Source organism: Microcebus murinus, chromosome 8 (genome assembly GCF_040939455.1).
Source record: "Microcebus murinus isolate Inina chromosome 8, M.murinus_Inina_mat1.0, whole genome shotgun sequence".
Classification (NCBI taxonomy): Eukaryota; Metazoa; Chordata; class Mammalia; order Primates; family Cheirogaleidae; genus Microcebus; species Microcebus murinus.
In genome coordinates, this window is record NC_134111.1 from 39,403,278 (window position 1) to 39,416,494 (window position 13,217).

A 13,217-nucleotide genomic window follows, 5' to 3' on the forward strand; every position below is an offset into this window, starting at 1 on the left:
TGCACGTCATGAATGTATTCCCGATGATGTTGGTACCCGCTCAAGTTTGAGAACCAGTGAATTAAAATGATACAAAAAAAATTAAGGATACTGCCCTTGTCCACAGATATTGCTGAGACTGACATTTACGTGAATAATTAATCTTGTCGGGGGACGTTGTCCAACAGGTGAGCCGTCTCTTGATTTTGGGAGGCGCCAACGTGAACTACAGGACGGAAGTGTTGAATAATGCCCCAATCCTGTGCGTCCAGTCTCACCTCGGCCACGAGGAAGTTGTCGCTCTGCTCCTGGAATTCGGCGCCTGCCTGGACGGCATGTCGGAGAACGGCATGACCGCCCTCTGCTATGCAGCAGCTGCAGGCCACATGAAGCTGGTGTGTCTGCTGACCAGGAAGGGCGCGAGGGTACGTGGCAGCCTGTGGGCTTGGCCAGGGTGTGGGCATGGGGTGGGGACATACCTTCATCTCATTGCTAGAATTGTTGTCATCTGGGCCAGTCTCTCTCTGGTCTCTACTCTGTCGAGTTGCATTGAGCTGAGAAGCCACAGCATATGCAAAAAGGGTGGGGCTGCAGGTCTCGGTCAGTCTCGAGCAGCCCGGGGGAGAGAGCTGGGCCGTGTGTTTTGCTCATTTGCTGTTACTCTGCTTCACGTTGCACAGAGGGAGGCAGGGCACCAGAGGACCTGGCTACTGGCCACATGAGCAGGGCCAGCCTTAACAAAGCCTGCAAGTATTAACCTAGAATTTAACACAGCACCACGATTGGTTGAAAATATTTTAAGCATTTGCTTGTTCTTTGCCTTCTCCTTTCCTTATCCTGTGTCATGCCATGCCCTTTTTAAAATGATAACATGAACTCCATGGGTCTTTGAAGCTGTGTGCTCGAGCTGCAGGAACTACACTGTCCCGAATCACCACCTCTCCACTTGCCCAGCTAAGGTGCTGGGCAAGTTATTGAGCCTGTATGTCTCAGTCTTCTCATCTGTAAAATGGACATGACGACAGTGCCTACCACAGGGTTGTTGTGTGGGCTTCAAATCATATATTAACATTAGTATGAAATAACTGTATATTGTTAAACAAGTTACTCTAGAGCTATCCGTGTTGATAGAGTAAATGAGAATGAGGCCTAGCTCACAGTAATATGCTAGCAGCAGTAGAAGGTTTACTATAAGCATTTCATTGGGAAATGCTCCCTTTGAACAACAGAAGAGATAACTGCTAATAATTGTCTTTCAGCTTTTTTTGTTAATCCGGATATTTAAAGTTTAGCAAATAATTAGGTTTATAGTAGCTATGAGAGCCTTTTTGTTTTCTTTCTCTCAAAAACCCAACATTTGGGATGTATGGACTTCAGGCTTACTAAGTAGGGGAATGTTGCAGCTCAGCCTTGGCAGTGGTGCGTTACTGCCGCGTGACACCTCACCTCCGTCTCCAGATCCCAGCTGTCCCTTAGCTGTATTCTGAGGCCGGCAGGCCCCCTCCCGTCACAGCTGAAAGCTCTGTAGGAGGAGGCTGGGTGTCACGTTGGGGGCTCTTACACAGCTGAGAGTTCAGGGCATCCCCAGGGTTTGCAAGCACGCGGGGGCCGAGCCCTGGGCTCCTCTTCCAGCGCCAGCACTCCCTGGTTTAGAGGGAAGTGATGGGCTGCCTGCTGCCCTCGTGCCTTGAGAAGATGTGCAGTGGCTCAAGCACCGTCCCTTACTGGCTAGCTGACCTGCCTTGACTTTGTCCCCCTGCCCCTACCTGCCTACACGTGGCCTCCTTCCCCACTCAGATGCCACTTGGACCCCCTTCCTGCCCGTCCTCGTTCAGAGCTGTTTTCCACACTCCGCTCTTTCTATGGCTCTGCTGGCTCAGTGGCCAGAGAACTGCTCTACTCCTCCCCTAAGTCATAGCTCGTCACAGTAGACTTAGAATGCTCCACCAGGAACCAAAGTTGAGATGCATAGGGCTTTGTCCAAGGTTTTGGTCTGTGTCTTCATACGTGCTCGCAAGAGAACATGTCCACTCCACGTAGTGTGCTGGAAGGACACGGGGTGAGGAGGGTGTCTTGTGATGGCCAGACCTGCACAGGGAACTCGAGGCCTTGTAATGGTGCGTTCCTTATCACGCAGTAACCAGACGGAGGTTCAGTGCTTTCCAGAAAAACAAGTTGGAATGGGAACCTGTGTGCATTTGCAGCGGGGTGGAGCTCGCACACAACAGGGGTGGTGCCCCCATGTTCTCAGAGGAAAGGTGATTCTCACCCGTGCCCTTTCTCTGCTCCTGCCCTTAGGTAGACCACTTGGATAAGAAGGGCCAGTGTGCACTTGTCCACAGCGCACTGCGGGGCCACTGCGACGTTCTCCAGTATCTGCTGACCTGCGAGTGGTCGGCAGGTCCTCCCCAGCCCGGCACGCTGAGGAAGAGCCATGCCCTGCAGCAGGCGCTGACAGCGGCCGCCAGCATGGGCCACAGCTCGGTGAGTGGGGCCGAGGGCTTTCCTCTAGGAAACTAGAAGCCACAGCCCAGTGAGTCACTTGCTTTTGCCAATCACTGCCTTCTGAGTTGCGAGCCTGAAACACGCTGAAGAAATGAAAGAAGATGAGGATTTCAAGAACTAGCAGTTGGCTTTGACCACTTGCAATAGAAGGTCTTCCACTGGCATCACGTCCTTCAAAGTGACATGTGACAACCCAGAGGAGGGTGCACAGTGTCATGCGTGTGGACGGGGAAAGGCAGTTTGTTCTTCTGTGCAAGGCCTGGTGCTCCCAGGGTGGGGCCTTCCCGTGACATTCATCTCTTCTCTTCCTAATCCGTTTCCCTCTTCCTTCCCTGCTCTACTTTGCCCTCTAGCCCTGCTGTTTTACATTTTTTCCCCCCTTTGATTCATTCTTTTGTCCTTGTGATCTTTTAAAAATAATCACATGGAATCCTGGTTCTAAAATTGTTCTTGAATATTTGAAGGATTTTTAAAAATAGGGCTTTAATGCTCTGCTAGCATGTAAGAATGCTTGTCATTTAGAGCCCCTGCACTGAAGGAAAACCCCATGCAGTAGTTAAATAGAGCATTTATTTCTGGCAGGTGTTAGTATTCCTCAGTTTGAAGATTTAATTTTCCTCTCCTGACCTGTGTGCCTTGCTTTTATCTGTGAATTTAATAACATTTTACTCACTCTCTTCTGTGTATTTCTCACTCTGAATTATCTTCAAGCAATTAGAGAGGCCAGTATTTGGGAAGATTCTTTCCCCAAAGTGACTTAAAGTAAATTTGAGTGCAAAGCTGACCGACCGACTTCTGGCATTTAAAACCCAAGGGCCACACACACACACACGAAATGCTGGCTGGCTCATTTTTGGCATTTAAAACATTAGAAACACACGTATATACACAGAGTGTTAAGTACATATATCTGAACATGTAGACGTTTTCCCTTTTTAACTGTTCCCAAAATCTGAATTTGTCTGAAATGTGGAAAATCATCACCGGGAGCACCATGACCACCACGTGACCGCCTCTCAACTCACTTCACCCCTCACGTTATAGCTGGCCGGGAGCAGCACTGAGCACAAACAGCCTCAGCACAGCCAGCAGCCATTTCATTAAAAAAGCAAGATTGATTCACCAGAAGCCTTGAGTGGTTTATTAGTTTCCTCCAGCTATTGAAATGAGTGGCCACAAACTTAGTGTATTAAAACGACACACACTTGCTCTTGCAGTTCTGGAGGTCAGAAGTCTAAAACCAAGGTGTCAGGGGCCAGTGCTCCTTCAGGAAGCCCTAGGGGAGAGCCTGTTTCCTTGCCTTCTCGAGCTTCTTGAAGCCACCTGGGTAACTTAGCTCGTGGCCCCTTCCTCCACCTTCAAAGTGGATCCCTGTAACCCTAGTGTCTGTCATCCCGTCTCCTCCCTCTGACCCAGATTTCTCCTATCACTCTTACAAGGACTGTTGCAGTTAGATCAGGTGTGTATCGGATGTGGACCTTGATAATTCAGGGTAACTGCCCCATTTCAAGATTCACAGTCACATCTGCAATTCCCTCTTGCCATTTAGGGTCACTTTCACAGGTTTCTGGGCTTAGGATGTGCACGTCTTTGGGGGCCTTTATACAGCTCGCCGCAGAGGTTGTGGTTTGGGGGACGGGGGGGGATGGCTTTGTCTTGTTCTCCCGTTGTTGCTCTTGCTCAGGGCGGACATTGGCTCCGCGCCAGGGCACAAGTGCTCCGACTCCCTGAGAGCCAGCCTTCCTGCCCCCATTCCTGTGACCCAGCCTGCTCTTTGACCGGCAGATCCCCATAAGAGAAAAGAATAATGCTGCCGGTAGAAAATTATTTGGACAGTACTTATTAAAAATTTTTATTGAAAAAGGCATATATTGCCTGTTTCCCTTCCTCGTGAAAGATGGATTCACCATCTTCTGGTGATTTATGCAGAAGCTGCACTTTGTGTGATCTGCCATGTCCTTTGTTGATGAGGCTGGCATATTTGGGTCATGTTGGAATTCATTAGAATTCTGAGTACCTAGTAATCCTGAACAATGTTGCTGAAATTCACTGAATTTTTTTTTAAACTCTTCTCCAAGTGAAAGTGTGAATAGCATATGAATTATGCTTGAAAACGATTTTCATTATATTTTCTCTCCTTGTGCAGCATGAGATAATAATGGTTAAAAAACAACACACTCTCTCCTTTGATACGTGGAGTATAATAAGCACCTATTGCTAGGAGAACTCATTAAATCACCTTGCCATTTCTGACAGGTGGTCCAGTGCTTGCTGGGAATGGAAAAGGAGCATGAGATAGAAGTTAATGGCACCGACACGTTGTGGGGAGAAACAGGTAATTATGGTTCCTCTGTTGCAGTCTGGGGCAGCTTGCTGGATGGGTGTCTTAGCTCCCGTTTTGGCCTAATTGTCTTAAGAATGACTTGTGATGCATGTAGTCCTATTTTTATTTTATCATTGAGGCATGTGAAGTTTAGAGCTTTTTAAACCTTCCAGATGAGTAGTAAAACTTTGCTGGAAGCATACATTTGAATCGTTTTGAATTAGACTAGCAGTTACCGTACAGCTGATGGGTGTCAAATGGTACCTTCTGGTTTGCCAAGTCTTCACACGTCCTAGCTGACCCGATCTTCCTACGACATGTGCAGAGTAAGCTGGGCAGGAACTTCCATCCCCATTTTCACATGAATTAAAGGGGGCTCAGCATAGAAGGCTGTGGCCTGCCCTGCCTTGTAGAACAGGGTAGAACTCAGGCCTCATGGGGCCTACTTAAAATACTGAATGCAAGCTGTAAACTCTGTTCCCTTTGGTCTCTATGGTGGGAAGGAAGCCTGAGTTGAGAACATCTTAGTGTGAAGACTTGAGTTGGTACTTGTGAAAGTAACATAGATAATGCTGCTTTCAAATTTTCCATTTGACTGGATTAGTATGAGAAATCTAAGACTTTAAATTGAGTTGTTTTTTAATAGCTATAAGCAAGAGTGTTTAATATGCATTTCGAGGTTATGTTCAGTATGTGTGCATAGTGTATATGATTTCTACCTGTAAAGATTTGTTTCCAAATGCTTCTCCCATCCAAGTACTAACTGGGCCAAACCCTGCTTCGCTTCTTCACTTCCGAGATCAGACAAGATTGGGCACATTCAGGGTGGTATGGCCATAGACTATTTCCAAATGCTTGTAAGTACTTTGCTGACAAAAGGTGGTGTGGGGAGTGTGTTAGCTAGCTTATGCTTAGAGAAAGCTGTAGAGATGCTCCAGGCAGGAATGCAGGCCTGCCCTTCAGAACCTTGTGGCCGCCCCCAGGGCTGTCACTGTTTGCCCCGTTACTCAGTGTGTGGCTGAAGCAGGAGCCGGGCATGGCCCCGGGTTGCAGAGAAAGCTCAGGACTCCAGACAGGGTTGGCTTGTGTGTTAGGCTAAACGTGTAGATTTAAATATTGCCACCAACTCATTATGGAGTCCTTCCCCCACCTTTTAAAATAATACAGGCTGCTCTATAATTTGGTGAAAGAAAAGTTTCTGTCAAATTCCATGTAATGAGTGGGTAGCAGTACAGTCAAGTAAATAAGAACATGACTTGCTGACAGCCCAGAACCTCTGAATCTCTGCTCTTTCATTGCCTAGTTCAGGAAACTTTGGGCAAGTTACTTTGCCTCCTTGCCAAATGAGGTAAATAATATCTGCCTTCTAGGATTGTGGTACACACTAAATGAGATAAAGCAATTTTACCCAAAGATCCCTGATGATTAAGGCTCTCTTGGGACACTTGTGCCTAGAAATTCTGATTCACTAGGCCAAGGAAGAGCCCAGGACTCTGTTTTCTTAACAAGCATCCCAGGTTTTTCGAGGTGACCAATAGCTTCTGGAAAAATGGAGAACTAATGTGCAGAGCTGTCAGGAATGCCTGACACAGGGTGACACCCAGTGAGAGATGCCCATGGTGACCATGGAGTTTAGGGCTAGTAGTAGTAACATCACACACTCAGCTCAAATGGGAATTTCTAACTTTTAATATTAAAGATAATTTTTTTTTTCTGGAAGAAAATTCCAAAAAAGGGTTGACTTTGAAGGCTCTGTGTAAGCTCTGTTTTTTCTCTCCATGACTAGTCCTGAATTTCAGCATCTCCCCACTTGAGATTGTGCCAGTCAATTGAGAGGCTAAAGAGACACATGAGAAACTATGGAATTCCCGCTGTCCTTTTTTAAACAATACCCATTTATTATCTCACAGTTTCCACAGATAAGAATTCTGGGAAGTTTGGCTGGGTTCTCTGCTGCACAGTCTTACCAGGCTATGATCTAGGTCAGGGGTCCTCAAACTTTTTAAACAGGGGGCCAGTTCACTGTCCCTCAGACCATTGGAGGGCCATTGGAGAGTGCAGCGCACTTCCACACATGTGCACCGTGGGCCCTGGACGAGTCGGCTGCTAAGCAGGACAGGCGGCAGCAGCAAAAACACCTGGCGGGCCGCAGTTTGAGGATGCCTGATCTAGGTATTGACCAGGGCTGTGTTCTCATCATGACTCCACTGGGGAAAGATCTGCTTCCCAGCTCTGTCAGGTTGTTGACAATTCATCTCCTTGTAGTTGTCCCACCAGTCTTAATAAAAAAGGTAAATAATAGTTCAGCCCCTCCTTTGCAAACCTTCATGTGTAACCTTCAGACCACTTTGCAGCCTGGGGAAACCATCTCACACCCTTCCTCACCAGGCCTTAGAGTGGATTTCATCAGCCAGCAGTTTATTTGAGATACTTAAAAACTTAAACCAAGAAGAGGCAAGCTGAGCACTGTTTTGCAGGTGTATAGAGCCACCGTGGCTCTCTGTGGACTGCATGTCAACAGAACCAACCTTGCCTTCTCTGTGGATTTTTCTATCTGGTCCCTTTCTCCTGTGTTTCTTTAAAAATGACCACCACTGTTGACTACCCCAAACCCCACTCTCCAGGCCCGTGTTCGTCAAAGGAATACCTTGAAATCTTGTGGGGGAAGTTTTAGATGAGAGAACATCTGCAAAGGTGGGGCTTTAAGCGAACATGTAATGTGTTGCCCAGAACGTGAGGTCTGTGTTTGGGGTTTGGCCACGGAGCGTCTGTTCGCCAGTCCTCAAGTGCAGAACAACGGTAGACAAGGCAAGTGGGTAGACTGCTGGAGCCACACTCCTCGTGCCCTGAGGAGAACCGAGGGCCTTGAGATGATCCCGTGAGCGAATGGGTCAGCTCACAGTGCCACCTCTCACCCAGCCTCGACTTCAAACAGCAAACCCTGGCAGGTCCCCAGCCTGTGTGGCTACACTGCCGTGGGCCTCGTTTCTCATTGCTGTGGGAACCCTCGGAAGTGAAAGAGATTGTTTTGCTTCCTGATCTTACTTGGTCCTTGTTCCTGGGTGCAGTCAACGGTGCTCTGTGTCCAGAACACTCTAGAATGAACCTTATCTGTCCTTAGCCACAGCACAAGGATAGGGTCCTGAGAGTGACTCCTCTGGGGTGTGGGAAGTTGGCAGAACAACTGGAAGCTTTGTACGGTAATGCAGTTTGTTATTTCTCTTTGAACCCTTGGTTACATTTAGACAGGTCTGTTCAGTATACATTTAGCTGTAAACAGCTTTAAAATGCCAGCTAATGCAGTTACGAGGCAGAGTATTCTTGTTCTCTTGTCAACTGACCTGCCCGTCCTTGGAGGCTGCTGTCTGCCATGCAGCGATGCCGGCTGTTTGGAGCACAGCTGCCGCCGTCTCTTCTCTTGCTCACAGCCACGGTTCCAGGCTGGGGCGCTGAGTTCGTGCACGAAGTTCTCCACTTTCTTGCCAGGAGGGACCCTTGGAGTCCCAGTGTGTGTATTTCACGTTGCAAATGCAAAAGTGTGGTTGTCGTGCCTGTCGCTGATCAGAAGCAGCCGGTTCTCAGAAGGGGTGATCAGCCAGGGAACAGCAGGCCAGCGGGGGGGCCCCTCAGCACTCAGGCCACCCTCAGGGCCCCAAGCATCTCATTGCTGTTGACCCTGAGTCATCAGCGTCATCCCAAAAGGGTTCCAACTTAGGTTCGAAGAGACAAGGAAGTATGTAATAGATTTTTAAGAAATTCATCAAAAATGGGAACGGTGTTTAATTTGGGGGGTTATTACAATAAATCCACAGCTTTTAGACAACTTCCAGACTACCTCTACTGAATTTGGAGAGCAGAGGGCTTAGCTGATTTAAGTTTTCCTTTTCACCACAATGTGGGGGCCATTTGCTTTTGTCTGTCCGATGTTATAGACCAACCCTTCAAAATCATTCCTGCTGTTCCAGTAAGTCTTGAGCTCTCCATTCCCCCACTGTGGAAGGCTCCGATGGAGAATAAGAAGTGGTATGACCCATTGGAAGAAAGCTCCGAGCAAATGCGAAGTGCCTGCGCCTAACCCTGCTGCCCTCCAGGCTCTTGGCTCTGTGACGTTCACATACTTGGTCAGACAGTGTCAGTCCCGTAGTTTCTGGGCAGCCTGAAACATGGCGAGAACCTTCCAGATGCTTGTGCCATCCATTACAGGCATTCCACAGTTGTGACAAGTCCATGCTGCCCCCCCCCCCACGAAGTCCTGGCTAAACTGAGTAACTGTTTCCACATCAGTGTTTGATGTGAATCAGCCCAAACTGAAATGACCAGAGACACTGAACTGATGACCTCATGCTGTTGTGAGTTGTCAGCAGTACTGTGTTTCTCCAAACTCCAGGCTACTCAGGTGTGAGCCTGCCCTCTGGGTTTCTGGTTAAAACTTCACTCTGAATAGAAGGGAACAGAAGCCCTTCTATCCCAGCATCCGCCATCCGTGAAGATCTGCCTATCTGGTACGCAAAGCTGTGTCTACTGACTGCCTTGCCTCACTCTGCAGTTTCCTTCCTAGGATTCATGTCGATATATCTCATTGTGTGTGTTGCTTGTCTGATGAGAGGCTGTCCCTCAGGCTCACCTGTGTGTACAGCACCTGTCTGGTAGAACTCACCTGTGTATATAGTGCCTGTCTAGTAGAACTCACCTGTGTATATAGTGCCTGTCTAGTAGAACTCACCTGTGTGTACAGCACCTGTCCAGTAGAACTCACCAGTGTGTACAGCACCTGTCTGGTAGAACTCACCTGTGTATATAGTGCCTCTCTAGTAGAACTCACCTGTGTGTACAGCACCTGTCCAGTAGAACTCACCTGTGTATATTGCACCTGTCCAGTAGAACTCACCAGTGTGTACAGCACCTGTCCAGTAGAACTCTCTGTGATGGTGGAAATGTTCTCTCTGCTGTACAGCATGGCATCCACTGGCCACATGTGGCTATTGAGTACTTGAAATGAAACTTGTACAGCTGAGGAGCTGCATTTTAAAATCTTAGGTTATCTTAATTTATTTAAATTTAAATGTGAACTAGTGACCATGGGATTGGACAATGTAGGTGTAGTCTAGTGTTTGTCTCATAGGTATTGACCAAGTGAACGAGTGGATTTAAAGAAAATAAACAATATAATATTTAGGACAGGTGTGATCACTTTGCAGAATAATTTGGGAGAAACACATATCGGAGTGGGAGGAGTAAGAAGGTCACTCGTGGGACTTGGAATCCTGATTTCTTTGTGTGCTCACGCAGGTCATGTCCTACTGGACTCCAGGGCGGCTCGGATCCTCGCAGGTGCAGCACCTGTGCTGAGGGTTGTGTCTGCGATGCTCCGTTTCTCCACCCGGGATGTGCCCTCGAGCTGGTCTCTGGCAGTGGCACTCGGGTCCCGACAGTGCGATGGCTGGTCCGCCAGCACACCTGGGCCTGGGCGTCACATAGGCAGGACACCAACTGCTCCCCGGGGCTGCCCTTCTGTTGGGTCTGGAAGAGGGGGTGCCCTTCCAGAGTTAGTGCAAAGTCCGACTGAAATACTTTATGTACGGGTTCTTTTATGTTAAGTCAGTGCTATTTTAACTGGTAAATATGTTCCAAAGGAGTTTAGTCATGTACATAATTATTTTTTATTATCAAATCTGTTAAAAACACTATTTGCCTCTGTTCCCAAGAAGGGCTGAGTTTTCTCCGATGTGAACTGAGTGAGTTATTCAGCTGCACAGCACACCTGCCTTTCTGTAGCACTGTGAAGCGGTTGAGCTCAGTGTGTGCTAATCACAGCTCGCTACTGGCTGATTCTGAACAGAATTGCGATAGAGCAAGGCTGCCTCTGGAACTTGAGTCTCAGGCATTGTCCTGTCAGCTGGGGTGGAATGTTTCCAGGCCAGACTGGGGGAGGAGGTTGTGACACCCGTTTCCATATTGGTCTGTGAAACTGGGTAATGAGTTGTATGTAATACTTGGTAATTTTTAAGTTTCCCTCTTGTCTCCATGGGACTGCTGTACTTTCCCATCCTGTGGCTCCTTCAGCTCCCATCACAAGTAGACCCAGGCCGTGGACGGTGGGCTTACCACATCCAAGGCCGCCCCAGAACACAGGGGACAGGAAGCCTTATTGCTGGCTTAAAAATGACCCTTCGTTCCTTTGAACTTTGCCGTAGGGTTTTTGGAGAGGGGAAGGGCTGTTACTTGGTAGGATTATAAAGTACATTTAAAACTTACCGGATTGAGTTTGGCACTCACATGCGCGGTCGTGCAGCACATGGTGATGTTTCAGTCAACAATGGACCACATGTACAATGGGGTCCCGTAAGCCTCGGAGCAACAGGCCACACCACATGGCCAGGTGTGCGGTAGGCTGTGCCGTCTGGGTTTGTGTACGCACACTCTGATCGCACAACGGTGAAATCACCCAGTGACGCATTGCTCAGGACGTATTCCTGTCGTCAAGCAACGCGTGACTGTAGATGTACGTCTCAGGGCAGAATTTTAGGTGGGAAACCGGGAGGAAAGGATTTGTGCATTGCTTGTGAGGGCACGTGGAGAATGTGTTGAACGCACGCGGACTTTTCTAAACGCGTCCTGTAGAGAAAAGCTAAGTGACTTGCAGTGTGCAGCAGCTGATAAGTGTTGGGTAGATGTTATATGCTGCAAGGGTTGTGATAAGTTGGTTAATAGTAATTATTATTATGATCTATTATTTATGCTATACATTTGGTCGATAGAGTATTTAAATGAATGTTTAAGTAATAGAATCTTAAGTTATTTTGCAGTTAGTTACTTTAGGAAGATGAAGTCATAGGTGAAGAGTAGAAAAGAAAAAAATTGTGGCCACACATGTAAAGTCCTATTTGGTGGCAGTTGCATGTTTTATTTTTTAAAAGAGCTCCTGGGCAATTTGGTTCATGTTTAATCCTTAACCTACCCACAGAGACTGTTTTCACAATGGAATTTGTAACATGATTAGGAAGGTTTTGGTTCTCCAGATTAGATTTCTGCCTAGTTTTAACCTCTGATAGGTAGCTCCTTGGAAATGGGGTGACGTCTGAGGAGGGCGGGGGAAGCAGGGCCTTACATGATGCTTGGTTGCAGCCCGCAGCCCCCAGCACAGCCCTCGGGAGATCCCGGCCCTCCTGGGAGAGTTTTGCTAAATGAGAACAACAGGGAAGGTGTTACAAACAACAACGGAGTTGTTAAATTCAGAAAGTACAGTCAAGCTTTTGAGAATTGCGTCATTAAATGATTTCGTTGTGTGAACATGAGAGTGTACCTACACAAACCTGGATGGGGCAGCCACTGGACACCTGGGCTGTATGGTGTAGCCTGTAGCCTGTTCCTCCTATGCTACCAACCTGTACAGCATGTTCCTATACTGAATACTGTAGGCCAGGGGTCCTCAAACTTTTTAAACGGGCCAGTTCACTATTCCTCAGACTGTTGGAGGGCCGTTGGAGAGTGTGGTGCACATTCCACACACTGCACTGTGGGCCCGGGGCGAGTCGGCAAGCAGGACAGGCAGCGGCAGCAAAAATGTCCTCAGCAGGCCACAGTTTGAGGACCCCTCCTGTAAGAAGTTGTAAGACAGTGGTAAGTATTTGTATGTCTAAACATAGAAAAGGTGCAGTAAAAATGCGGTATTATAATCTTATGGGACTGAAACGCTGCTATTACACGGTGGCACATGACTCCCATTCACAAGGTCGCTGAGCGGCCAGCTTCTCCCAGCAGGGCCTTGGTCAATCCTCGGGAGTGTTGGAGGCTTGCTGGAGACCCAAGGGCCTGGGGGTTTGTCTCCAGTGCAAGCAGTCTTAGTAAGAGCAATCTTTGTTATGTTTCATTTTATCCTTTAAATTGTTAAGGATTAGATTAAGTAAGTACCCAGTCTTTGTAGAGATGAAGAATTTATAGCTCTTGGAAAGTATTTTCTTCTATCTGATGGAAAACCCTCTCCTCAGAGAAAGAAGGAAATGCCTGAGGAAGCAAGGCTCTGAGATTCGACTTCTGCAGATCTTAGCCCCGTCCCCAGAGGGCGGGGGAGGCGTGTCTCCTGCTTCTGGCAGCAGGGTGAGAGGGGTGACTTTTAGTCAGGGGAGTTGGGGACCAGCTGCCCTGAGACCCTCAGTTTGACAGCCCAGCCCCAAATGGCAGCAAAGCAAAGCACAGGCCCAGGTCAGCCTCTGGATACAGCAACTTCAAAAGACAGTTGTCAGAAAGTAGGATTGGAGGATTGGGGGGTAGGGTTGGCTGGGTATGTCACTCCCAGAACATAAAAGAGATCATAAAATCCCAATTACATTTTTACCTTTTAGATAAAATAGTTGAGTAATTCCCACAGTCCAGGTATACTTTCTTCTTTTCCTTGGCAGTTGAGTGGGGT

At 47.8% G+C, this 13,217-nt stretch overlaps 1 protein-coding gene across 7 annotated transcripts in view; it reads left to right on the forward strand.

Annotated features, from left to right (window-relative positions):
* Positions 1 to 13,217, forward strand: part of TANC1 (tetratricopeptide repeat, ankyrin repeat and coiled-coil containing 1) — a 225,168-nt gene that overhangs the window by 192,178 nt on the left and 19,773 nt on the right. For all 7 annotated transcript variants that reach the window (XM_012745247.3, XM_012745253.3, XM_012745252.3 and 4 more), the window contains 3 exons: positions 168 to 404; positions 2,278 to 2,463; positions 4,741 to 4,819. In XM_012745247.3, the coding sequence (XP_012600701.2) occupies positions 168 to 404; positions 2,278 to 2,463; positions 4,741 to 4,819 (502 nt within the window). The remainder of the gene's footprint in view (positions 1 to 167; positions 405 to 2,277; positions 2,464 to 4,740; positions 4,820 to 13,217) is intronic.